Source organism: Xenopus tropicalis, chromosome 3, assembly GCF_000004195.4.
Source record: "Xenopus tropicalis strain Nigerian chromosome 3, UCB_Xtro_10.0, whole genome shotgun sequence".
Taxonomy (NCBI): Eukaryota; Metazoa; Chordata; class Amphibia; order Anura; family Pipidae; genus Xenopus; species Xenopus tropicalis.
In genome coordinates this window covers 20276503-20304135 of record NC_030679.2, presented here as the reverse complement: position 1 = coordinate 20304135, position 27633 = coordinate 20276503, and the positions used below count along the sequence as shown (strand labels likewise).

Sequence of the window (27633 nt, the reverse complement as noted above, 5' to 3'; positions counted from 1 at the left end):
CAATTGTGCATATACTTACAGACCAAACTTTGGTCTTGGAGCTTTCAACAAGTTTTTTTCTGGTAGAACTATAACTCCCCATTCTCCTTTTCCACTTACTCCTGCTGCTGCTGGACAGATTATACAACGAACATGTGTAAAATCCTAAAACTTTATTCTAAAACAGATTAAAAGTTACACTCACAAACGCGATAAAACCTGCACCCATCGGGAGTCTGCCCCCTCATGCTCATAATAAAAGATAAAGAAATAGCCTTTTTTAAAGTGACTATAACACAGGAAACACGTAAAACATCAAAAGTGAGAGAACAGACAATAAGAGTAAATATAAAATCAAAATCAAACATAAGCTTAAAAGAAAAAAAAAACAAATTCACAATAATATATCCCCATTCTATTGAGCAGAAATTGTAATATTTTTGTAATTCCAGCACATAATGGAAAAGTCAAGCCTGCACCGCTCTGAGAAATGACCAGGGAAGACTGGCAGGGATCAAATAGTGAGGTGTAGAAATAAATACTATAAACATTCCAAAAAGTAATTGTAACCAAACTACAAGGCACCCCAAGTATTTAGGTTCTTACCGGCTCAGTTGCAGCGATCAGGTCGGGACAGTGCCAGACCGCAGCTCATTATATAATCCACATCGGTAATGTACTGTAGAAAAAGTGACCACTAGATGGCGCTAGAGCTAAACATACATCCATTCATATGATTCATTATATGAAATGGACACTAGATGGCGCTGTAGTAATAACAAAACTGAGCACTCCCTGCCAGCCTTTAGTTAATGAGCCCTAATGTCCCAAACCCACGGCCCCATCTCCATTTAGAGTTAGACTATAAGATCTAAAGCACAGAGCCAGTTTATACTTAAAATTTTTTTTAAAAGATAAAGAAATAGGCTTTTTTAAAGTGACTATTACACAGCAAACACACTATTAAACACACCAAGGGGGGGGGGGGGGGGGGGGTCGGCGGCAATGTATGGGCGACATAAAACGTCAAAAGTGAGAGAACAGACAAGTAAAGTAAATATAAAATCAAACATAAGCATACACGAAAAAAAACAAATTCACAATAATATATCCCTATTCTGTCGGGCAGAAATTGTAATATTTCTTTAATTTCATCATAGTAATAGCACATACCGGAAAAGCCAAGTCTGCACCGCTCTGAGAAATGACCAGGGAAGACTGGCAGGGATCAAATAGTGAGGTGTAGGAATAAATACTATAGTAGATCTAAAAAGTAACTGTAACCAAACTACATGGCACCCAAGTATTTAGGTTCTTACCGGCTCAGTTGCAGCGATCAGGTCGGGACAGTGCCAGACCGCAGCTCATTATATGATCCACATCGGTAATGTACTGTAGAAAAAGTGACCACTAGATGGCGCTAGAGCTAAACATACATCCATTCATATGATTCAATAGCTACAGGGAAATAAATGGACACTAGATGGCGCTAGAGCTAAACATACATCCATTCATATGATTCAATAGCTACAGGGAAATAAATGGACACTAGATGGCGATAGTGCGAAACCTACATTCACATAATTCAATAGCCAGAGGGAAATACATGGATACTAGTTGGCATTGCAGTGACAATTAACAAAACTGGGCTATTACTTATGAAAGGTTAAATTTAACAAGGAGCACAGAACCCTGAAATGATTCTGAGATAAAATATGTTGATTAACATTCCAAAATTTAATTCAGCCTAACGGTTTTTCTTGGTGCTGTCCATATTGGCAATTTATTTCCTTTTGTTCTTGCCATGGGATGTTAATTGGCCTGTTTCTTTGATTTTTAAGACTGGGAAAAATATCTTTCTATAATCCCATCTAATGAACTTGTACAGAGTAATCATGTCCCCTCACAAGCGCCTCTTTTCCAGAGAAAACAACCCCAACCTCGACAGTCTAACCTCATAGTTTAAATCTTCCATCCCCTTAACCAGTTTAGTGTAATAAAAGTACTCAGCGCTAAGCGGGTCCCTTCAGATGAAATCTTCTCTATGGTGTGTTGTGCGTTATGAATAATTTGCAAAAAGTCCCCTTTAAACAGACCTCAGAACGTATCCAAAACAACCATATGGGAAGCGCATGAAAAACAAAACCAGTATAAAGGAAATAGTGTAACACATAAAACATAAAAAATTACACCCTGTGTGTACGTGTGAACACACAAGAAACCTTTTAAAGTGCTTTGTGCGACTTAAAACCCTCCACCTGGAACGTAAGGTAAGTGTGCGCACTCACCAGATGTAACTGTTTATATGCCAAATGGTCCAGTTGACAAAAGCCCAATTTTTAAGGGTAAACGATCTCCTCCTATTCAACAGCAAGATCAAAGAGAGAGAAAATGCATATAGTATAATACCGTTTATTAAATTTTTTTTTTAAAAACCTGTACAATGTAGGCTACTCACAAAGATGTGTTGTAAAATGGAACGTATCATTGCCGTGACTCGAGAAATTTTTGTTGATGTGAATTTTTGCGGTGGTTTTGTGAAATAATTTGTCAATGCCAAAATGTGGAATTTCACTACGACTCCACACCCGGTGAAAAATATTGCTCATCACCAACTAATAACAAAATCCGAAATGGCGACAACTATAAAGGCCTGTATCATTACTGTTATAGAAATGCTGAATCTCTATGCCTGGTGCAGTAAGTTACATAAAATATGGCTACTGATGTGGCTATATTATATTTATTATCAGTGATATTAAAGGCACCTAGTATTACCCAAGTTTAGCTTAGAACTACACATGGGTAGGTTTCCCTTATTTATTCTGTCACCTAAACTTGATTTGTACATGCACCAGCAATTGCTGTTAATTATATATGTTAATGTGTCATTCTTACTTGCAGTATAGTTACAATATTACAACTAAATCCAGCTGTTCATGATAGTATAATGAAACCTTCCGGACTGCCCCGAGTTTGTGGATGTATTCATATGTGTTTCCCCAAAGAGTATATGTGGCACATGAAAAATGTAAGAAAAGATCTAATGTATATCATTGACCCATTTAGTGATACTCCTCTCCGTGTGTTTTGCACCAAAATATGGAGGGGAATTCCCTTTAAACTAAACACAGAAAGATGTATAACTTATTCATACATCCCAACATTTGAAAAGCAGAAGGAGGGACAAAAATGTCTGCCTAAAGCAGTTATAAAATGGTCTATGACATTTCAGAGCACAACATCATTATTTTAGAAAAATGCATTCCCTGAGCATGAGGAATGAAACTGACCTGCTGCATCAAAAATGCCCAATAGAAAGACAGGAAGGTACCGTATATACTCGAGTATAAGCCGATCCGAATATAAGCCGAGGTACCTAATTTTACCTAAGAAAACTGGAAAAACTTATTGACTCGAGTATAAGCCTAGGGCGGGAAATGCAGCCGCTACTGCTAAGTTTCAATAATCAAATAACAGATAAATAAATAATAGTTAACTTTAGGGAAAGAAAAATGCTACAGCAGCAGACAAAAGCAAGTTTGGGAAGGCTAAGGAAGCTGCCATACTAACAAAACACCTTGGATGAATCTTATCCTGCATATCACTGATATTTAAAGGGACAATCCACCATTTTAAAAAATGTTTAGTATGGTATAGAATGTGGTAATCTAAAGCTAACTGTACATTGGCCAACATTAGCTGCCAACTCGGCCACTCCAAGTGAGTGTCTTTTATATGTTATTTCACACTAATTGTAACTTGCCTTCTGCAGAACACTGGTACCATATATAGTCGGCGCCGGCATCATAATGGGGCGCACCGCGCACATACACTGGCGCACGGCATCTTGTTATCAGGTTATTTCACACTAATTGTAACTTGCCTTCTGCAGAACACTGGTACCGTATATACTCGGCGCCGGCATCATAATGGGCGGCGCCGCACATGATGACGTGCGCCAGTGTATGTGCGGCCCATTATGATGCTGTGCGCCAGTGTATGTGCGCCCCATTATAGCTCGCCGTGGCGCCGCGCTTGTTGCTCGTCCCATGGGTTCTGTAGTGCCGTAATGGTGTGCCGTCGCGCCGCGCATGATGCCGTGCACGTAAGGTCGTCCACGGGCAGGGGGAGGGGTGGTGTCGTGGGGCGTTCATGCACGCAACGAGCGTCTGCATCTGTGTATCCACCAGTATACCAGTATACAGTTCCTCCTAACCATCAGCATTAGCAGTTAGTGTAGGATTGCGAGTCCTCCCGAGTCCTCGTATATATTTGAGTATAAGCCGAGGGTTACTTTTTCAGCACATTTTTAGTGCTGAAAAACTCGGCTTATACTTGAGTATATACGGTACATCATTCACATCAGCCTCTGTTCCAGTGCAACTTACTCTAAGGCCCCTATCAAAATCACACACTATGGTCAGTTTTATCAGGAGCCACTTGCCTGTATGTTTTTTGGAGTGTGGGAGAAAAACCAGAGAACCCAATGAAAAACCCACAGACACAGGGAGAACATACAAACTTCTTGCATCCTCTTGTCTATTGTAGAGAGGAAAAATATAAAAACACATACTGAGAAAAACAATCTGTTCAGACACAAAGATGGTGCAAATCATAAAAAGTAATGAAGCTGAAAATAAAAAGTTTCTCTTTCCCCTGCTACCCACACAAAAAAGTTGTGAAAGCCACAGGATTAAAGTGTTTGACAGGAAGTCCCCTGAGATGTTGTGTTCCTTCTTAAATTGATACAATGTATAACACATGAACTGAAACAAGGTTTCCAACCCTTGTTCTATGTTCCACTTTATTAAACACAGGCCTAAAGACAGGCCTATAAAAGTAAAATCTCAAACATCGGCTTACCGGTTAGCAACACTGGCGAGATACAGCGTTGGAAAAACACCTCAACTGTACAATGCCACAATGTGTCCAACGGAATAGACTAAATAAGTGAGTATAAATATAGCGATATAACATGCAGCACTTAGGGGCAGATTTTGCTCAAGCCATTCAGAAAGCAAAGATAAAGGAAACCCCATGTTAGTTAAGGAACCAATGCAAGGTTTCGGAGGAAAAAAACCTCGGTAGTTGAGGTATTTTTCCCCATGCAGGCCTTCTTAAATAAGAAAAAGTTTGACAGCTTTAAAGGAGAAGGAAAGCCAACCAAAGAGTTAATCTCAAGCTGCAGGCATACCTTCCATTCTCTCAATAGTGCCCTTAAGTCTCCCCATATTCTCCTATTTAGATGATCAGAAGCCTCATAGGAAAAAAAAACACTGAGCTCTTTAAAGAAAGTTCCCATAATGCCTCGCTCCTGCACCAAGACCAAGACCCGTGTACATGCTCAGTTTGTAAAAGAGGAAGCTTCCTGCTGATTGGCTCAGATGTACATTTCTAAAGTGGGGGAGGGAGTTCTTAGCATTCTTGAGAGAGGGGGGAGCTGGAGAGGGGAGAGAGGAAAGAGAGAGTCTTTGGCAGAGGAAAACAAACAGACAAGAAATAATAGGGCCGATTCACTAAAGTGCGATAAAACGTGCGCTATTTTATCACGTCTTAATTTTCGCACGATTCACTATAAGCATACTTGCGCTTTTTTACGCACGATATTGCATGCGTTATTTAACTCGCGAAGACTATTTTCAAGCGGTATTTGACGGTACATGCGCTAAATAACGCACGCGCATAGTCGCCGGATATAAATAGTAGCTTATAAATAGTGTATATAAATAGTAGCCACATATAAATGCTAGCATATAAATAGTAGCCACTAGTGATGAGCAAATGTGTTCTGGTTATCTTTGGTGAAAAATTAGCAAATCTCTCGAAAGATCCACGAAACGGCAAAAATGTTGTGCGGCCAAAAAATTGTTGCCTGCGACTATTAATTTTTGACGCCCGTGTCAATTTTTGGATGTGCAGTGAATTTTTGCGTGGCGAATTTTTTCATGCGTTTTGCCATTGGCAGATTGTTTTGCGAAACGGATGAAAAAATTTGCCGCTGAAAAATTCTCCGCGCGTCCAAAAATTTGCTGTGAATCCATGCCTGCCAAACATTTCATGCCTGGCAAATGAACGCACGCCATGTTAGCCATACACGCCAATACTTGCGGAAAATTACTGTATTAACAATGACTTTTTGAATGACTATTTACTTGAATAAATAACACTGCAAAGTCCATATTTTATTGCCAAAAGCTCATTTACTGTACTTTTCTATAATTATCGCCTGCCTGAAGTAGGTGTTAATTTTCGCATAGCCTAATGCGATATTTAGCGCGCCTAAGTGATTGTAAATCATGCGTTAGTATTCTTTTCTGTGCGCTAATTTCTGCGCGCTAATTAAAACTACCACATGCGATTTAACGCACGCGATAATACAATGGTGAGTTGCACGTTAATTATCGCGTCTAATTTAACGCAAAATAGCGTGCGATAAAATTTAGCGCACTTTAGTGAATCAGCCCTAATGTATCTTTTGAAAGAGTGCAGCATTTCTGCGAGTGCTTATGGCTGTATAAACATAGACCTTTCTGATAAAGCTTACTTAGTTTTTACCTATCCTTCTCCTTTAAAGGTGCCACACTTCTAGCTCAGTCAGTAGGGCAAAGGAATGGGAAAAGGAGAAGAACCCATCATTCTGATTTTGAAAATCAAGTGCAACATTGAGGTTGTCATTGATCTTGTGAATAAAATAGTTGGATGTAAATGTTAAGGTCAGGATGCAGCACAAAGCTTTATAATATGTGAAGAGTAAGCAAACTGGATGAAAACCATAAACACATCAGGTCTATTCAACTAAATCCCTTATTGAGAATATCTCACAGACCAAGCACTACCTGTGAGACCTTCTACCTCAGTCTTACTACAGTTGAATGTTTAAGATCCTATACAATCAGCCATTATCTTTGATCACCTATGAACTGTTGTCTTGCCTGCTACATGGTCATAAACACTACTAGGGGTTGGAGGGCTGAACACAGTTCTGAGCCCCATGCTGTCACCCCCTGTCCTCACTATAAAGACTAAAGTCCCTAAAAAAGATGTCTAGTTGGAAAAGCTCTTTCCCCAGCATTTGCTTCAGTGGAAAAAAGAAAATTAATACATACTTACCGAAATTTTCTTTTCCTGGTTAATAGATGGCATCATTTAACAAGTGGGTAATCTCCACCCCCACCTCTGACTGGACAGAGCACATGATTTAGTAATTAAAGAATAACACTCCCTTATATATGCAAGCCTCCCCCTGCGCGCCCTTGTCTTATTATTGAGCTATCTAGGGAGGGTCTTGTAAATGATGCCATCTATTAACCAGGAAAAGAAAATTTCGGTAAGTATGTATTAATTTTCTTTTTTCCCTGGTTAATTTGGCATCATTTAACAAGTGGGATCTATTTAAGCAATCCCAAGGGAGGGTAAATATGAGAATCAAACCCAAAAGCAGTTGTATGCATGAAATTTCAAAAATATTTTTATTTTGTTCTAGTCTGGACTGCGTTTAGCACACTTTGCCCAAACTCTGCCTCTGACGTTGATCTGACGTCCAACTGATAATGCTTCAAGAATGTCGCAAACGAACTCCAGGCTGCAGCTTTACAGACCTCTTCTGGTGGAACATTCCCTTCCACAGCCCATGAAGTACTCACTGCTCTGGTGGAGTGTGCCTTAATGCCCATTGGCATTCGTTTCCCCTTTGAAGTGTAGGCTCTCTGTATGGCCATTACTATCCAACGACTTATCGTTGAGATTGCTGCTGCTTGCCCTCTTTTCACTCCTGTCGGAATAACAAACAGCTGTTGTGACTTTCTGAATTCTGCTGTCCTCTTTAGGTATATTGATAGACATCTGACTAGATCTAATGTACTCCACTTCTTTTCCTGCTCTGATTGTGGTTGCTGAAAAAAAGCTGGTTGCACAATTTCTGAATTTAGATGGAAAGAAGTCATCACTTTTGGTAGAAATGCTGGATTTGCTCTCAACATGACCTTATCTAGCAGGAATATCGTGTATGGCTCTTGAGCTGACAAAGCTTGTAGCTCACTTACTCTTTTTGCTGAGGTCACCGCCGTTAGCAGGATTGTCTTGTAAGTCATGATAGTGTCTGACGCCTCCTGCAAAGGCTCAAAAGGTCGTTCCGTTAAAGCCTCTAGGACTAACGGTAGATTCCATGATGGAGCAATATTTTTTCTTGGTGGTCTAAGTCTAAGTACTGCTGCCATAAACTGAATGATCTCAGGTTCTTGTGCCCAAGCCTTCCCTGTAAAGGCTGAAATTGCTGAGATCTGCGCTTTCAAGGTTCTCATACTAAGGCCTTTCTCTAAGCCTTTTTGTAAAAAATCCAAAATCTGTACAATAGTGAACTGTTCTATTGTCACTTCTTTGCTCTGCAAATATGTCATGAACACCTTCCAAGTTTTCTGATACGTCTTATATGTGGTTCCTTTTCTTGCATTCATCATTGTTTCTATTACTGGCGATGAAAGACCTGATACCCTTAATCTTGACCTCTCAAACGCCATGCCCTGAGGGCTAGAGTATGGACCTGTGGATGTTGTACTGGTCCCTGGGTCAATAGCCATGGTGCCAATGGTAGCCTCATTGGTGCCTCTATCGCCATTCGCCTGAGCAGCGGATACCACGGCCTTCTTGGCCAATCTGGAATGACTGCTATTACTTCTGCTCGTTCCTGTCTTATTTTCCTCAATACCCTTGGTATTATTGGAATTGGCGGAAACACATACAGGAGACCTGAACTCCAATTCTGCATTAATGCATCTGTTGCCTTCGCTTTCGGTTCCCACACTCTGGAATAAAATTGTTTCACTTTCCTGTTGGATTCCGTTGCCATCAGATCTATGTCTGGCCGACCCCATCTGTGCACCATTTTCTCGAAAATCTGCTGGCTGACTTCCCACTCGTGTCTGTTCAGTAAATTTCGGCTCAAGAAATCTGCCATCTTGTTCTCCTTCCCTGGAAGAAACATTGCTGACAGATCTATCAGATTGTCTTGTGCCCATTGCATAATTGGTTTTAGCACTTGCATCAACTGGATGCTTCTTGTGCCTCCCTGCTTCTTTATGTAACACATTGCTGTCATGTTGTCCATTCTGACTAGTAATGGTTTGTTGTTTAACAAGTGCCCAAAATCTTTCAGGGCTAATGCCACTGCTTTTAGCTCCCTGACATTTGCTGGGAGTACACTCTCTTGCACAGACCAGACTCCTTGAGTCATTTCTGACTTCCAATAAGCTCCCCAACCTGTCGAGCTGGCATCGGTGGTCATCACCTCCCAAGAGGTGTCTCCTAATGTCTTGCCTCTGGACAAATGACTGTCTTTTAGCCACCACTCCAAGGCTCTCTTTAAGTTTTTTGATACAACCATGTTTTGTTCCCAATCCGGATTCAATCTGTCCCATTGAGACAGAAATTCTGCTTGAGGGACTCTGACATTCCATCTCGCCCATTGAGTCATCGGTATCGCTGATGTTAATAGTCCAATCAATCCCATGAACTGTCTTGCTGAACAGACTGCCCTGTTCTGCATCCATCGTACTCTTTGTTTTATCTTTTGTTTTTTCTCCTCTGGCAAAGTTACCACTGCTTTGTCTGTGCAGAACCTTGCCCCCAAGTACGTGAGATCTTGTGACGGAGTCAATTGGCTCTTCTTTCGATTTATGATCCACCCATGCTGTTGTAGGTATGTGATCACCAGGTCTCTCTGTTGTTCTAACATTTGAGGATCTCTTGCTAAGAGCAATATGTCGTCTAAATAATAGTAGATGTTGATTGTTTTTCTCCTTAACTCTGCTATTAGTGTGACCAGAACTTTTGAGAATACTCTTGGTGATGTTGCCAGGCCGAATGGCAAACATGTGAACTGGTAATGTCGATGGGCTCCGACTGTGAAACGAAGAAACTTTTGATGTGAAGATGCGACTGGCACATGCAGGTAAGCATCCTTTAAATCTATTGAAATCATCCAGCCTCCTGGTCTCACTTCTGGAATTATTGTGAACAATGACTCCATCTTGAATTTCTTTATTACCAAATATTGATTGAGTTCTCTGAGATCTAGTACTGGTCTGAAATCTCCTGTCTTTTTCTCTAGCATGAACAGAGGTGAATAGAACCCCATCCTTCTCTGTGAGATGGGTACTTCTTTGACTGCTCCTTGAGCTTGCAGTTGCTCTATGTAATCCAACAAAATTTCCTTCTTTTTCCTGTTGTGTGGAATGGAGGAAATCACAAAATGATCCTGTTGGGGAATCTCTGAAAATTCTAGCAGATATCCTCTTTCTATTGTTCTCAATACCCAGACGTCCGATATTGACTTCGCCCAGACCTCTGCAAAGTTTGATAGCCTTCTGGGAATCTTTTCGGTCTGGGCTGTCTTCCCTTCAGAAATATTTCTTTGAACCTCTTGAAGATGAACCTCTGCCCCTCGAGGTTCTGGAAGATAAGTTGCTATCTCTCCTCCAATTTTGTGCCTGTGAATACTCTCTTCCAGGCCTATATGACCTTTGTTCCCTAAAGTTTGGTCTATCTCGAAAGGATTGCCTCTGTCTATCCACACTTTGTCCTGAAGAAGGAAAATTCTGTCTCCGCTCCTGAGGCAAAAAGACACTTTTCCCCCCTGTGACTCTTTTTATCAGGTCTTCCAGTTTCGATCCAAACAGCATGTCTCCTTCAAAAGGCATATTGCATAAATTTGTCTTAGAGGCTTTGTCCGCATTCCAGGATCTCAACCATAGTGCCCGTCTTGCTGCAACTGATAATGCGAGGGCTCTAGAAGACGTTTTGACTAGATCAATCGATGCATCTGCTACAAAATCTGTCGCTAATTTTAAGTCTGCCAGTGATTTGACGATATCCTCTCTATCTACCCCATGTTTAATCGCCTTCTCCAGTCCATGAAGCCAGGATTGCATAGCTCGTGACACAGATGTCAACGCTATAGCTGGCCTACAAGAGGCTGCGGTTGCCAAATAACTCTTTTTCAGTATTGCTTCCATCTTCCTGTCCATTGGATTTGAAAAAGATGACACATCATCCACTGGGAGTACTGTTCTCTTTGAGAGTCTGGCTACTGCCGCATCCACTCTTGGAGGCTTTTCCCAAACCTTTTCCTGATCTGCCGAAAAGGGGTATAACCTTTGAATTTTACTCTGGACTGTAAATCTAGCATCCATCTTATCCCATTCCGTAGTAATAATCTCTTTTATAGCCTCATGTAATGGGAAGGTTGCCCGTTCTCTCTTCAAAATCTTAAAGGGGTTGCTTGTAGATGGTTGACTCTCCTGAGTCTCTGGTAATTTTAATTCTTGCCTAACTGCTTTTACTAAGGGCTCTACTAAGGCAAAATCAAATCCAGCAAACTGCTCCGGATTCTCTTCCTGTTCTTCCTCAGACAACTCTCCTGTTGAAGATTCCTCCACTGGTGATTCCTCTCTGGTGAACACTTCTCTTTCAGCCACTCTTTTTCTTATTTGCCTTGAAGTACTAGGGACTGTTGCTTCCTTTATGCCTTGAGCAACTGCTTCTTTAATCCAAGTCATGATGTCCACAGACTCTGTTGAAGTTTCTCCAGATAGTTTCTTTGCACAAGATTGACAAAATTTAGCATGCCTTGGTGCTGGATTATCACAAGCCGCACATCTTGGCCTTTCTTTAGTTCTAATTGGGGAAGACACACTGCAGAACCAGGGAGATATAAACAGAGAGAGAGCAAAAATAAGTAAAAAAAAAAAATCTTTTTTTTTCAAATGATTGTACCTCCTATCCTCTCTGCCAGCACACTCTGGGCTATGGGAATGGCGAGACTCCATCTCTGTTAACAGATTAAAAAATATCCATCAGATTCTCCCAATATAATATGTCTGCTTGTGTGTCTACAAGAAAAAATCTCTTTCAGAGACCATACCTGTATGCTGTATAGATGCGCTCCCAAAGACGCTCCGGTCCTAGTATGGCAGCGCCACGCGCTCGGGCTTACTTCCTTAAAAGAAAAAACGCCGTCGCGTCATAACTCCACCCCCCGCGTGACGCTCCGCCTACGTCATACACGGAAGTGCCGGTACTGCACAGCGCTACACGCGCTTCACCACAACTGCGTCGGCCACCAGGCAGGACGCTCAATGTGCCTTCCGCTGCTTTCCTACCAACAGGTAAGGAAGAACTCTGCAGCGTTACTTTAGTATTATAACTAGCCTGCTATTCAGCCACCAGGCATGACCTGCAGACTCTTCAGTGGGGACAGTACACTCCATGAACCCCCTGGAAAACGGAAGCCATACACCTATGAATTCCTAATCCTTTATCCAGTGTTAGTGGGACAGAGAAAAAAAAGACAAGGGCGCGCAGGGGGAGGCTTGCATATATAAGGGAGTGTTATTCTTTAATTACTAAATCATGTGCTCTGTCCAGTCAGAGGTGGGGGTGGAGATTACCCACTTGTTAAATGATGCCAAATTAACCAGGGAAATACCAATTATTTTCATTTCAAGCATTCCTTTGCATTCTAAGGGGGTGCTTTTGGGTCAAACAAACAGAGAGTTTCCCTAATAATCTGTGTGAATTTTTTTTGCTACACCCTGGAAACTGGAAATAAAGGGAAGGCTTTGTGCTTTTTCTCCACTTAGTGACCTAACTCTTGAAATTAACATCCACACATTGTCTGCCAATTTGCAGGCCAAAGTTAAAGGAACAGTAACACCAAAAAATGAAAGTGTTTTAAGTAGTGATGGGCGAAAAGTTTCGCCAGGCATGGATTCGCGACGAATTTCCGCGTTTCGCCATTGGCGGATTGTTTCGCGAAACGGATGAAAAATTTCGCCGCGGAAAAATTCGCCGCACGTCCAAAAATTGACGCCGGCGTAAAAAAAGAATAGTCGTGGGCGACAAAATAATAGCCGCGGGCGACGAAACAATAGCGCACGACAAAATAATAGCCGCGGGCGACGAAACAAGAGCCGCGCGACGAAACAAGAGCCGCGCGCGACGAAACAATAGCCGTGCGTCAAAATAATAGCTGCGGGTGACGAAATAATAGCCGTGCGACAAAACAATAGCCGCGGGCGACGAAACAAGAGCCGCGGGAGACGAAAAAAGAGCCACGCGCGACGAAATAATAGCCGCGGGCGACGAAACAAGAGCCGCGCGACAAAACAATAGCCACGGGCGACGAAACAAGAGCCGCGCGACGAAACAAGAGCCGCGGGCGACGAAACAAGAGCCGCGCGACGAAACAAGACCTGCAGGCGACGAAACAAGAGCCGCGCGCGACGAAATAATAGCCGCGCGACAAAACAATAGCTGCGGGAGACGAAACAATAGCCGCGCGACAAAATAATAGCCGCGGGCGACAATTTTTTTTGTCGCACGACATTTCCGCCGTTTCGCGAATTTTTCGCCGTTTCGCGGATCTTTTCAAAGATTCGTGAATTTTTCGGCGAAGCGAAACGGAACAGATTCGCTCAACACTAGTTTTAAGTAATTAAAATATTATGTACTGTTTCCTTCAGAAAAACTACTATAGTTGTGTAGCCATAGAGGCAGCTGTTCAAGCTGGAAAAAGGCTATTGCCACACATGGGCAATTCTCATTCCCATGGAGCGAATTAGTTGCCTCTGACACTGCTCTGAATTGCCTTTCCACCAGCAACAACAGAAGTCAGCGGTAGAAAGGCCAACACACCACTATGGCTTTCCAAAGCTGCATGAGTTGCCTGCAGGAAGAAACTTCTGTTGCCAGCGGAAAGGCATTTTGGAGTGGTTAGTCTTCCACAGTAACAGAGATCAATCGTGGCAACTAACTCGCTCCGTGGGGCATTAGCCTTAAGGTCCCCATACACGGTCCCCCATATCGGTCCCTTGGACCAATTCGGCAGCTTAATGGCCCGTGTAGGGACAGAAACGTGGCCTGAAATTGGGCAGATATCGAGGCCAGGTTAAAAAATTCAGTCGGATCGGGGACCGCATTGGATCGTTGATGCAGTCCCCGAACCGACGGTCCCAATAGTCGCCAATATGATTCAATTGTTTGGCCCCAGAGCAAAAGATCAAATTAGCCTACACTTTCCCCGATATCGCCCACCCGATATCTTCGGGTGAAGATCTCGCCAAGCGAGCGAATCTTAACGTGTATGGGGACCTTTAGCCTTATTTTAATTAAATAGCTACCCCCATGGCTACACAGCTGCATTATTTATATAATCTATAGTAGGGTTTTTGAAGCAAACACACCAGTTGTACCAGTGCAAGGTAACATTACAGATTATAATGACTTCAAAACACTTTCATGTTTTTAGTGTTACTGTTTCTCAAAGTTAATGACAGATGCATCCCATCTCTTCACTTTCTCAAGCTGCAGACATGTAGCAACATGTTCTACAAATCTGATCATTTTCAAACCCTTTGAAACTGTGAATAGAAACAGGAGCAATTTAGGTTTTAAAAATAATATGTCTATCAACTTTTTGTCTATATGACATCTGTGTAACCGCTACTTAGGGCTATTAACACGTGCGTCTGAAGGCATGCCATATGAAATGCATGCTAAACACTTTAAAACATATTTATTGTGCATTTCAGCTGTCAGTTCTATTGAATTCTGAATAGCACAAAAGCAGAGCGTGCTGTCTTTGAAAAAAACAAAAGGCAATGAAATGTAGCTGTGTTACATGAGAACATTCATGGGCACAACCAGGAAGTATGAAATGGAACCAACTAGTCGTGCTTAGATGCACTATAAACATGTCAATTACGTGCGTACAACCCTTAAAACTACTAAATTATAAATTGGAGTAATGAAAATGAAAAATGGTTGGTTGACTTGTGAACAGCCATGCTCAAAGATTCTAAGTTCTGTGGGTTAAACCAAGTGCAAAAGAAGAAGAATGACATGTACACATTTAATGCACTAGGTTTTTTATAAAGGCATACACTCACTCTCCCATGGTGGAATGGCATGTAAATATAAGCTGAGCAATGTGCCACAGGCTGCACCCAAGGTGCCCAAAATAGGAGCAGCAACACGGGGTTAGAAGGTGAACTCTCTGTCTGTCAGCCTGGCTCCAAAATGTTCACCATTACATGGATCAATGAGACTGAGGTTTGCAGCACTAATAGGATCTAGAGGTTTCAAGTCTGATGAGACCATGTAAGGGCTGGCTCATACTGGCTAACCTGAAGCAAAAACTGACCTGTAGGAAAATAACTGCTAAAAGAAATTTATACAAGGTGCGCAGGAAGCAAAGCACAATGGAGAATGCAATCCTCCCACTTAGACTTGAAATATGAAAGCTGTCACTACTTGCCATGACCTCCAGTTATTGCAGTTGCTCTCACCTGTATGAACTGCTGTATAGTCAGTTCTGAATTCTACCTACAACAGGCAAACAATAAAAATTCATCCAGAAAAGTAAACTTTTTGGGAGATAAGGAAATAGAGACGAGTATAAAGGAAAACAGAGAAGGCTTAGAAGATTATCTGGTGTCAAACAATTGGATGAAAGGGCAAGGCATTTACTGAAAGGGGGCAAACTGAACTAAAAGTCTGAATAAATCTGGGCATGGGAGGGGAAATACGGCTTGTGGCCTCAGACAGTATTACTGACAAAATCTCAATATATGTATAAGTAAAAGACCTTCACCTCCCACAGATCAGAAGACCTATTCTTCTCTTCTGAAAATATTGAGCAAGACGTGAAGTACGGGGCGATTCTGCACTAGAACTCAGCTAACAGGCAGAGTGGGAATGTGTCTGTACAGCTGCCAAAATAAATGAGGGAAGCAAAACGAGACTGTGAAGCTGCACTGAAACAACAAAGACAAGGGTTGGAGTATGGTGATTGAATGGGGCAATAAGCCTTATAATATTTGATAGATAGGGCTTAAGTTTAATAATTGTACTAGATCTATAAGAAAGCTTGGAAAATTGTGAACAATCCTAGGCTTCGTTTTACAAATTCGTCTCGGAAGCAGTTTTCTGAAATGAGGTTTGTAGCACTCAATAGAACAGCACAAGAAACAAAACAATGGGAAACATACATACATCGGATTTCTTATGATCAGTCAGAAACACAAAACATGTTAAGACAAATGTACAAATTGAAATCTCCTAACACACACTAAACCCAAGCTAATTAGAGATGAGACAAAACTAAACCCATCCCTACAGGGAATGAAAAGTAGAATTTCTGTACCTCCATGGATGTGTACCGGTGTCAGGAGAAGCCCTTTGGCTTCCGTTTTGGGGGAGTCCAGTCCGTAGCGTCCTCCATCGATTCTCAGAAGTACTGGATTGCTACTTGGGTCTTGAACATGTAAGTCGCCGGCGGGATGGCACATGCGGCGGCGCGATTTCCCGAAATGGCCGAAAAAGTTTTCGGGAAATCGCCCGGTGGGATGGCGGGTCATAGCAACTCGGGGAGATTAGTCGCCCGTGACAAGGGAGATTTGTCGCGGGCGACTAATCTCCCCGTGTGCCAGAGCCCTTAAGATGCAGCACTGCAGCCCTTAAGATGCAGATCTTTTAACAAGATCTAAATAAAAATAATAAATAAATAAAAAGTTATTGAGAAATTATTAACCCAATATTCTTTTCTATTTATGTAAAACAGTTATTTTTATCACCAGCTCCTTTGTGTCAGTATTTTATTTCCAGCACCAAAACTAGGGTATAGTAGCAAATTAAACAAAATAAAGAAATTCCAGACTTCAAATGGGGGTCACTGACCCCACCAGTCAAAAACTATTGCTCTTTGAGGCTACAATTTTATTGTTAATTTATGTTCCTGTTCGGTCCCTACTCTTTTCATATTCTAGAGTCTCATTCAAAGCACTGCCTGGTTGCTAGGGTAAATAAGACCCTAGCAACCAGATAGCTGCTGAAATGCCAAACTGGAAAGCTGCTGCCCAGAAAACTAAATTACCAAAAAAAAAATTTAGATCAACTGCTAATTGTTTCAGAATATCATAATATCATTGTATGCATCCAACTTAAAGTCAATTTGAAGGTGAACTACCCTTCTAATGATCAACATCCTGCATCATCTTTAAATATAGGCACACATTTAAGGTTATTGGATCCCAGTCCCAGACTGGCAGTCTGTGGATTCTGGTAAATGCCTGAGGGGCTGCTGTAAGATGCTCTGTTAGAGCTGTCACCTAGCCAGGGTTTGACCGGCCCCACCAGCAAACAGGGTCGGACTGGGACACCGGGATTTTTCCCGGTGGGCCCCGGGTCTAGTGGGCCCCGGCGGCCCAGACCCGACCCTTACCGGCGCTCCACCTGCCCGACTACTCCTCCCTGATGCGTTTAATTTTCGAGCGCTCAGGGAGGACGTTGGGTTGGGGGCCCTGCATGGGGGGTAGGGGGGCCCCTGGGGGGGGGTTAGGGGACGCAGCCAGCAGGGGCACATGTAGGGCCTCGGGGGCGGGAGCCCCGGTGGGCCCTTCACCCCGCAGTCAAACCCTGCCAGCAAATCTCCAGTTAGGGCCAGTATTACAAATGTACGCCATTCTACAGATCCCACCCTCCCTTCTCTGACCCTCTCCATGGCAATCACTCCCCTTTTAAGTAGATATCTGCCTCTGCCCCGCCCATGTCCCTGCCCCGCCCAGCAATTTCCCTGCCCCTGGGGCTTTTTTCCCCGGTACCCTGGCGGCCCAGTCCAACCCTGTGCTCCCTCAGAGATTACCTGACAGGAAATAATGCAGGGACATATAAATACACCAGAGGTACAGTCTTATAGGGAATGTTCACCTTGATATAGAAGTACCTGATTTTAAAACAAGTTATGTTCAAGTTCAGCAATATTTAATCTGCTATCTATATTAATAGAAGTTACAATATTATTTTTGCTGATAGATAGGGAGAGGAAAAGCTCCATTTCTCCAAGGAAGCAGGTCACATGTATGAGTGGTTGTGTCATTGCTCACCTCCGGCCAATCAGAAAGCCGCACTGCAGCAGGGTTGCACGAGTAGCAGCTTACGCAAAAGATGCTGAAGTGCAGCTGGAGAAAGCAGTGATGTAGGTGGGGTCAGCGACCCCTAGGTGAGAAGGACCTCTCATCCTACAATGTTAGGGGTTAAGCAATATTAGAGGGTAAACATCTTTTTACACTTTTTACTTTCTTTTTCTGCTAAAGAATGTACATTACAAATGCTTTCCGTAACTGTGACTCTGAAGGTGAAACAGAGCTACATTTAGTGAAGGCGTGCCATAAAGGCCAAACAGGAGATAAGAATTGTAGTCAGACAGAAATGGAGTCAGAAGTTCAGGCCAAGGATGGGGGCAGGTGACAGTCAAAGAACGAGGCAAAAGTCACATGGTACATTTATTGACATTTGTGATGATGGCCATAGCAACCTATCAACAATTAGATCTGAATAACAATAAACAGTTAGTTTGGACCTACCACCCAAACAAAACATTCACAGGTCTAACTAGGTAAGTTTAAGGATTGTACATCATGGCATCCTGCTTCCTGTTACATAGGGAGACAACATTAGAAGCTTTTTGCCACTTATAAACAATTTGCTTTCACAGAGCAGAGATAATGAACACAACTCCCTTTATGTGCAGAACAGACGTCCTGGGAATGTATGTCAGTGTCATATACTGTAGTTTCCTGTAAGAAGCCATGTGATTGGTTTGTCTGTTTGCATACTGAATAAATTAGAATGAAATACTTACACAAATAGCTGGGGGCAGCGGGGAATTGGGATGGTTTTTGCTTTTAATACTTTCAGAAACCCATTCAGATATTTCAGACTTTTTTTTCTTTCGTCGCTTATTTAAACATATTTATATAGCGCTTCTCTTTTAATTGTGATCAGAGCGCTGCTGTTTATGTTTGGGCCTATCTTTTATACATAAGTAGTGGAGAAGTTAACGACAAAAACAGAGAGAGTTTCCATCAAAAGGATTATAAAAGAAAGAGGTCCATTTGGCTCTTTCAGTGCCTAAAACAAGAATTCTGGGTAATGAGATCCAAGGCAGAATTCACAGCAGGTCTTTTTTTTCTTTGTTGCTTTGAGTGACTGTCATGAATCCAGAGACTCGCTGCGATGGGAAAAGTGCGCTATACAGCAGCCACACATTTGGAATAGATTTTTATCTCAAGCTCCAAGAATGCTGAATGCAGTTTGTAAGAAATGACAGGTTTAGGCTTTGCAGAAGCAGGAATCACGGCACTGACTAGATATACAGAATGACTCCTGAATGCTCAGTCTCAATGTGTTTCAAGTCACAGGGCTCTCCAGCAAATACCCCAGGAGTGGCACTAAAATGAAACAGTAGCTATTAATATAAGAGGGGGACAAACCCCAACACACCACTTCCCATCTCTCCAGAGTAGGTGGTCCAAACTTCATCATTCAGAATTCTTAAGTGCAGGTATTGGACCTGTTATCCGGAATGTTCGGGACTTGGGGTTTTTCTTTTTATAATTTGGATCTCCATACTTTAAGTCTGCTAAAAAATAATTTAACCATTAAATAAACCCAGTGGGTTGTTTAGCCTCCAATAGGGAATGACTACATCCTAGTTCAGATCAAGTAGGAACTGTTTTATATTTACAAATATAAAGGAAATATGTTTTTTTACATTTTGATTAAAACAAAGTCTATGTTAGATCACCTTCCATAATTCAGAACATTCTGGATAGTGGGTTGCCGTATAATGGATCCCATACCTGTGATCCCCCCCCCAGCAGTCACAGGGTCTGCAGTAAAGCTGGCCATACACGCACCGATTATATTGGTCAGGTTAAAAGATTTTGATTGGGTGCCGTTGAAGGCGCCAGAGCAAAATCTACATTCAGGGCTGAATCAGCAGAAGGAGGTAGAATTCCTATTGTTTCTACCTCCATATCTGACGATTCAGCCCTGAACGTCTGTGGAGGGTGGGAACGATCTTTTGTGAGACCATTGGTGTATGGCCACCTTAAAGCCCCAGCTATTTGTATATACGGTGCTATGCAGGACATTTAGGGCTCTGGCACATGGGGAGATTAGTCGCCCGCGACAAATCTCCCTGTTCGCGGGCGACTAATCTCCCCGAATTGCCATCCCACCGGCGAAAATGTAAGTCACCGGTGGGATGGCATACACTGCGCTGGCGATTTTCGGCAAATCGCCGAAGTTGCCTCGCGAGGCATTTTCGGCGATTTGCCGAAATCGCACCGCCGCGTGTGCCATCCCACCAGCGACTTACATTTTCACCGGTGGGATGGCAACTGATGGCAACTCGGGGAGATTAGTCGCTCGCGAACAGGGAGATTTGTCACGGGCCAGAGCCCTTAGGAGAAAATTTGCCAGTAGCTGCAAAAATACCCCAAAAAAGTAGCTATTAATATATAGTGAATAATGTACCCCCATTGTAAAATATTATAAATAACCGAGGAGTTCCACGACCATTTAAAAGCACAAGGCTGATGGTCACTGAACTCCAAGGTGACTTTTAATACTCTTATATTTTACAACAGGGGGTACATTATTTACTATAGAAAATTCCAGGGAGTAATATAACAGATATTACATCACCAAGTCCTGTTTAAAAGGATATAATTTACCTGATATTCATGGCTCTTGTGTATTATAATCATATAATGGAAACCAACTTCCGACCAAGTTCGATCCACAACATCACTCAAGCCCGGATTTGTGGGCAGACCACAAAGGCCCTGGCCTAGGGCGGCGAAAATCTAGGGGTGGCATGCCGCCCGCTGTCTACAGATTCACTGGGTACTGAGCGGGAGATTTTGACAGGTGCTTTAATCTCCCACCCGCCCCAGTGGAGAAGAGTTATGAAGAGGGCTGCAGAGGGTTTGTTAAGGCTACAGTGGGGGGAGGGAGATGGGAGCTGTAAGGGGTGCATAGGGATGTCAGGGGGGGGGGGGAATTTACACCACTACGCACCCTCACTAGTGTTTTTGTGGCCTCTTCCCAGATATGGAGAGACAAATGACAGCAAGGGATAGCCAATCTGATAGCTCTGTTTAGCAGAAAGATGCACCTAGATTCAGATCATGTTAATCTACACCTTAAGCAAGTGGCTCTTTGCCAGTCACTTACCAGAATCCACAAGGTTGTATAGAAATTTTAAAATATTTACTTACACATGTAAGTGCCTTTACATATATGATTATCAGATGCAAAGAAGTCTATGCATTGTCATGACATTGTAGCTTCATCAACCCTTATTTGATAAATAATCCCTTGGTGCATTTCCCCTGCTGAGTAAGAATATTGATCATCAGCTCGGTATTGGTACCAAAATGTCCTTTATCACAGCTCCTCCTTCTGGTGCAGATGCACTGACCCTTCTATTTTTTCTAAAATGATACTGTAACTATGTAGGAATGCTTTGGTATGTTGAGTATCTTGTCTCCCACACAGATAATACGTCATTATAAAAAGCAGGTACTTACAGGACTGCAGACCATAAAAAGCCACCCAGCCCCCTGTTGAAGCTATCTAATGTATCTGCCAGTACGACTGATTCAGGGAGAAAATTCCACAAAACTATTATATCATCCTTAAGCATCACATCTCCAGCATAAATGCAGGAAAAGGTGATGTACCGTGTTAGCCAGTCAAAAATGTTTACAGTGTAACCCTTTGAAATAAAAAATAACAAAAGTGGTATAAAGGTGATACCTTTATTGGCTAACTAAGATAACCATAGCAAGCAGAACATTTTAGTAATCAGCTTGAAAAAGGAACTAAAATGTTCTGAAAGCTTGCTATGGTTATCTTAGTTAGCCAATTAAGGTATCACCTTTATATCACTTTTGTTATTTTTTTATTTCAAAAGGGTTAAGCTGGCCATACACGTGGCGATCTCACGATGTTTCGTACGACCGTCGGTCGCACGAAACATCGTCAGATCCGCCACACACCATTCAGGGCTGAATCGGCAGGTAAGGAGGTAGAAACAATAGGATTTCTACCTCCTTCTGCCGATTCAGCTCTGAAGGGAGAATTTTGGTCAGGCGCCTTCTATGGCGCCCGATCAAAATTTTCTAACTTGGCCGATCGGCGAGCCGACCGATTTCAGCAGCTTCCTGCGATATCGGTCGGCTCGCTGACATGCCATACACGCACCGATTATCGTACGAAACGAGGTTTCGTACGATAATATCGGTGCGTGTATGGCCACCTTTACACTGTAAACATCTCCAGCATATAAAGACCTAATTTGTCCAATCCCTTTACCAGCTTAGGTGTCCTTCTTTAGACCCCATCTAATTCAATAATATCCCATATGAGCACTAAAGACCACAAATTACATAACAGTTTGCCGTCAGAGATGGCTTCTTGGAGCAATAAGTTTTAATTATACAGTAAAACTTAGTTAATCACAATAAGATAGATAACAGTGGGATGACAATAGTGCATGTATGCAGAACTCTCAATGGAGCATTCTGTTGTATCTGTAATTACATTTAGGTTGCTGGCTTTGGGGAGGTAGGGGTTCCAAAATCTAATGTTTTTTTTTTGTTCTGCTCCAAAACTCTGAACACAGAAGCATTTTTGCCAATTGTTTTTTGAATTAAACAATGGATGGTTAGATATATTGTACATGGAACCAATCACACTAAACCAGGTTGGACTGGGCCGATGGTACACAGGGAAATAACCCATTGGGCTCTGCTTCCTCCACCAACCCAGCCTCCCACTCCCCCTGCTGGGAATTGCGTGCACTGGTGCTGCCTCTGTCTGGAACTGCATGCACCTGTACACACACCACGATTGTAGAGTGGGGTGCGGTATGTGGGGGGGCAGGAGCTTGCGACCGGGGTGGGGTGCTCCCAGGCCCCAGTCCTGGTGGGCCCCTGACACCCCGGTCTGACAAAGCAAATGTGTCCCTGGGCAGTAATCTGCAGAAAGAATAATGAAACTTTGATTGGCTACAAATAGTTTACTTTGCTAGTGAAAATGTAAATGAGTCCTGGTTCTGGACGTTGACCCTAGCATATGTGCGTCTTACATGTGAACCTTAGACTGTAAGCTCCGCTGAGGCAGAGACTGCTTTGAACGATAAACCGTCTGCGCAATGTGCATAGTGGGATTTTAAAAAACGTCTAATTTTATTGCTTGGAATCTAAAGGTCACTTAGTATGAGACTAGGGGTGAACTTTTATTAGCCATTATTAGTTTATATTATTGGCACTTTTGCTAAATGGTGGATAATCTAATCAAATATTTTGAATACTGTTATGAATAGTTAACAGTTAATAAAAATAACAATAAACAAGACTTTCCTGACATTGATCACAATTTAATCTTTGAATTCCTGGCCAACTTACTGCTTCTTTCAGTACAGGTATGGGATCTACTAAAAAATAAACTTTTAGAAGCACAGGATTTGTTTTTATAGCATTAGCCATATCCCCTTTATGTGGGCCACTGACCCTAGTGAGATTAGAAAAAGTATTACTAAACCAGCGTTTTTCAACCGCTGTTCCGCGGCACACTAGTGAGATGTTGAGATGTTGACTGGTGTGCCGTAGGCAGAGCTGCAATTTTTACTTTAGTAAAAATACTTTAATAAAATCCGGGCCCTGTCATTGGTTGCGCCCCGTGTGTACGGGTGACGTCAGTACGCACGGGGCGCAACGTTATAAAAGGGCCTGTGTGCGGTCGCGTGTAGGCAGAAGTGCAGAGGCGGCGCGCCTGAGGGATACGAAGATGCTGCTGAAGCCACCGGAGAAGCCGCCGAAGAGCAGAAGTAAAATGCTGCTGGGCACCAATGTATTAGGGGGGGCCACGGGGCACACTGACTTATGGGGGCACTGCTGCTGGGCACCAATGTACTAGGGGGGCTGGCTCTTGGCACCAATGTACTGGGGGGCACTGCTGCTGGGCACCAATGTACTAGGGGGGCACTGCTCTTGGCACCAATGTACTAGGGGGGCACTGCTGCTGGGCACAGAGTTAAATTTTTTAACATTTTCTAATGGTGTTGTGCCTCGTGATTTTGCCCAAAAAAGGTTGAAAAACACTGTACTAAACAATGGGCTGGATTCAGTTCCATGAGAAAATTATATTTTATGGGTTATCACATGAAAAGATTCAAGATTCAGTTTAAGAAGACTTTTCTCCTAATTCAGTGGCAGCTTTTTTAAAACAGACTTTAATAAAGTTTTCATGTGATGAACAGTGAGGTAAGTTTTTCTCAATAATTGCATTTGGCTCTATGGGAAAAACTGGAATTGAATTTGGAGATAAGCTTTTCTCATCAAATTGAATCTGACCCAATGTTGCATTCAGAGTAAATTTCTGATGTTCCTAGACTACATCTCCTAGTGTATGTTAACCATACACCATAAAATAGGGAATCATTGGTGCAACTAACATAAAGCAACCCCCCCAGTGACTGTAGATTACAGTATAGGTAAGGTTACCATCAGTCCCCATTTCAGGAGGACTGACACCATTTTAGATTTCGTGTACCCGTGGTAACAGACCCCCCCCCCAATCATTGTTATTCCAGGATGGGAGGAAGAAATGATCTTCTGGCAGGCCCCTTCCTGTCCCCAGATTTCACTTTGGAAAACCTTAAAGAGATACTGACACCTGAAATTAAACTGTTTTTCCAATATATCATTACACTGTCTTTGCATAATCTTAAAAATTTTGCCATAAAAGTATTTGCCCGATGCTTGAACATTAACTATCTGATCCCCCATGTTTCTCTATGAGGGGGCGGCCATATTTGTGCATCAGTAGCCAGTTGGCATTAGAAGATATAACCGACAGGCTGAGAAGGGACAGTCAGGTTGGCAAAAAAGTTGGGTTTAGGAACTTCAGGTATCAATTACTTACAAAAGCAAACCTATTAGTGAAAAAAGATCAACATGACCTATAGGTAACTTTCTATGTACATTCATATATTGAAAAGTAGTTTTTTCGTGTCAGTATCACTTTAAGGTAAATGCCACACCTTAAGCAATCCTTATGCCAATTTTAGTTTTGAGTTTATCCTTTTATGACTTCTCCAAGATCCCAAGATTTCTGCTTGTTGATATTTTATATGTATGTAACACTTGTTTGGCTATGATATGGCAAAACCCAGGCTAGGGATTGGTATTAGAGCATGTGTTACATGCGACCTTAATACACAGGAGTGGGCCTCCGCTATATGGGAGGTATTAATGGAGCTGAGGGTGTAGTTGAACTACAACTATATAGAGCTTGTGTGGTGCAGATGGAATAATGGACGCCAGAAAGGTTCTTGCTCATGAACTATAGTACAATTTATTGGACAAAGGCACAACTTATTAGTGCAGCAGGGATTATACTCACAGACACAGCAGTATAGAATGTGTGATCACCGTGGACGGTACAAAGGTGACACTGAGGCACAGAATAACCCACTTGGAGGATGCACAGAGGATTAGTTGACACCTGAGATATAGACCTTTCAGAAGGGAGTGTTCCGGCCGACTGTGGTCCAGGGGAGAGCTCCTAACACTGGTACCTGGCGTCTAATAAAACCGGTCCCTAAAGAACGACTACAGAGCCGGGGTGGACTAAACCCTTTTTACAACTCCTGGTTGGGGCTATTAACTGCCCTTGCTAGATAATCTGACTGTCCTCACCACTCCTAGAGGGTGCTATTAAACAGACTAACTGTGCTGGCTTTACCTCATTCACGGGGCCCTGTCCCCGACTTAAGGATTAGGTGTTACTCTTTACTGGGGTTTTATGCCTCCAGGCTCAATGACGTGAAGCCTGAGACAACAGCAGCCAGAGAGGAAGACACTTCCTTGTGCAAGACACTAAATAGTCTGCACAAGGGGAGTGGTCAACCTGGGCTAAACCTATAGGGGGTAGCCTAATAACTGAAATCTGAGTGTAGAGGGCTCTGCCCTATTACAGCACAGATAAGGAAAAGATAGGGGATAACACCATAGGGAGCTTAACCCTATGGGTCGCTACATGTATATTTTATGAAAATACAACAGATAACCAATACAAGAGTTAAATAGGCCTCTGCCCAAAAAGCTTACATGAGAAAATCCCTGGATGGTAAGTGGGTGCTATTTCTGACCCAGTGTTGGACTGGGGTGCCAGATGCCAAACTATTTTGCCTTCTCACTCACTCTCTTTATTCCCTTTATCACTGTCATTACTTCCTTTTTTCTCTTTGATCTCATATAGCTATTGGGGATGGCCATTGTATAGGTATACAAGTGCCACTGACACCTGGGCCCACTAGGAGTTTTCCTGGTATCCTGGTGGTCTAGTCCAACACGTTCTGACCAATAGTAGATTGACAAAAACCTTAAATAGATGCATTTACCATCTGTACATTATATAATGAAGCATCTCTGCACACCCTGTACAACTGTATGCAGGCCCGTTAGTTAACAAAGGGCAAGGATCAGGTTCAAATATAACATACAAGGAAATACATTTACCAACACATTACACAGAAAAAGGAGAGTATGCAGCAATTACCTACAGGTAAGGGGATGTTTTTAGTATTTATACCCTTAACCATTTCTAAATGTATGCATTAACCATTGCTATTAAGAAGTTTACGACCTACATTTGGTATCTACAGTATATCAGCCTTAATGCTACATTCTTTGCCCTCTGTCTGTCTTCACCTTTATTTGTGAAAAAATGTATTATGGCATTGTTGGAATATCTTCTATTAATAAAAATGATTAATTAGTAGGATCAGTAAAAATATACACAATCTGAGTAGTAAGAAAAGCCTTGCATTATTAGTGGAAGGGTGCCATCTGGTGCCAATTTTAAAATGCAACACATTAGAAGAAATGCTCATTCTGGGGATAAAAAAAAGAGCATGTGTGCTTGTATATAATGTAATATCATCAATACTCAACCAGCCAGAATCAATTCTGTGCAATATCTGCATGGACACATATATATGGCATAAGGGGCTCTGTACGGTTTTCATGAATTTCACCACAAGGGAACACAGCTGTAAAGGCAGCTCCTTTTTATCAAACACCATGTACTCACAGCGCCCCAGTACTCACAGCGCCACAAGTGCTAAATGCAGATGGAACACAGGTGGGAGCTTTCCTGTGGCACTGTGAGTACAGTCAGGTTGGATATATACGGCTGGGTTTCACCTCTGTGCACTTATTCATTAGGTGCGGGCTGGGGAAGCCATGTAGGTGTCCCACATCCTTGCTCTACCTGTCCCTTAGTTTGCACGCCATTTCGGTTAGGGAGTACCATCAGGCATGGGAGCAATAAGGCCTAACTCAGGGGTGGCCAGACTTTTTTGTGCGGTGAACAACTTCTGACTCCTCTGTGTATATGTATGTGACGCAGTGTACGCACACATACCCAATAAATGTGCAGAACCGCCGCACATTTGCCGGCTTCGACGTGGTCCACCAGAAATCCACAGGGGGATCGACTGGTGGACTGACGTTTTGCCCACCCCTGGCCTAACTGATAGATGTGTCACACTGCAGCTCAGCAATCCTGAAACAATCCTGTTTGTTTTACACTAAATCCCAGCTCCACTGTGAGCGAGAATCCTTCTAATGAGCTTCAGGGAACTGCACTAATGGGAAAAGCCTCAGCCTGCCATGCCACGAGAAACAAACCAAGACAATGGAACAGGCCCAAGATCTATAGAGACCATGCAGGCCAATG

The 27633-nt window shown here is 42.5% G+C and overlaps 1 protein-coding gene across 1 annotated transcript in view; it reads right to left on the bottom strand.

The window, feature by feature from the left end:
- LOC116409474 (E3 ubiquitin-protein ligase RNF130-like) overlaps positions 1–17498 on the bottom strand; it is a 67664-nt gene extending 50166 nt beyond the window's left edge. Inside the window, exons 1-2 of the mRNA XM_031898128.1 lie at positions 17486–17498; positions 16181–16291 (exon numbers count right to left, since the gene is read on the bottom strand). Coding sequence (XP_031753988.1) covers positions 16181–16291; positions 17486–17498 — 124 coding nt within the window. The remainder of the gene's footprint in view (positions 1–16180; positions 16292–17485) is intronic.
- Positions 17499–27633: the final 10135 nt, after the last annotated feature.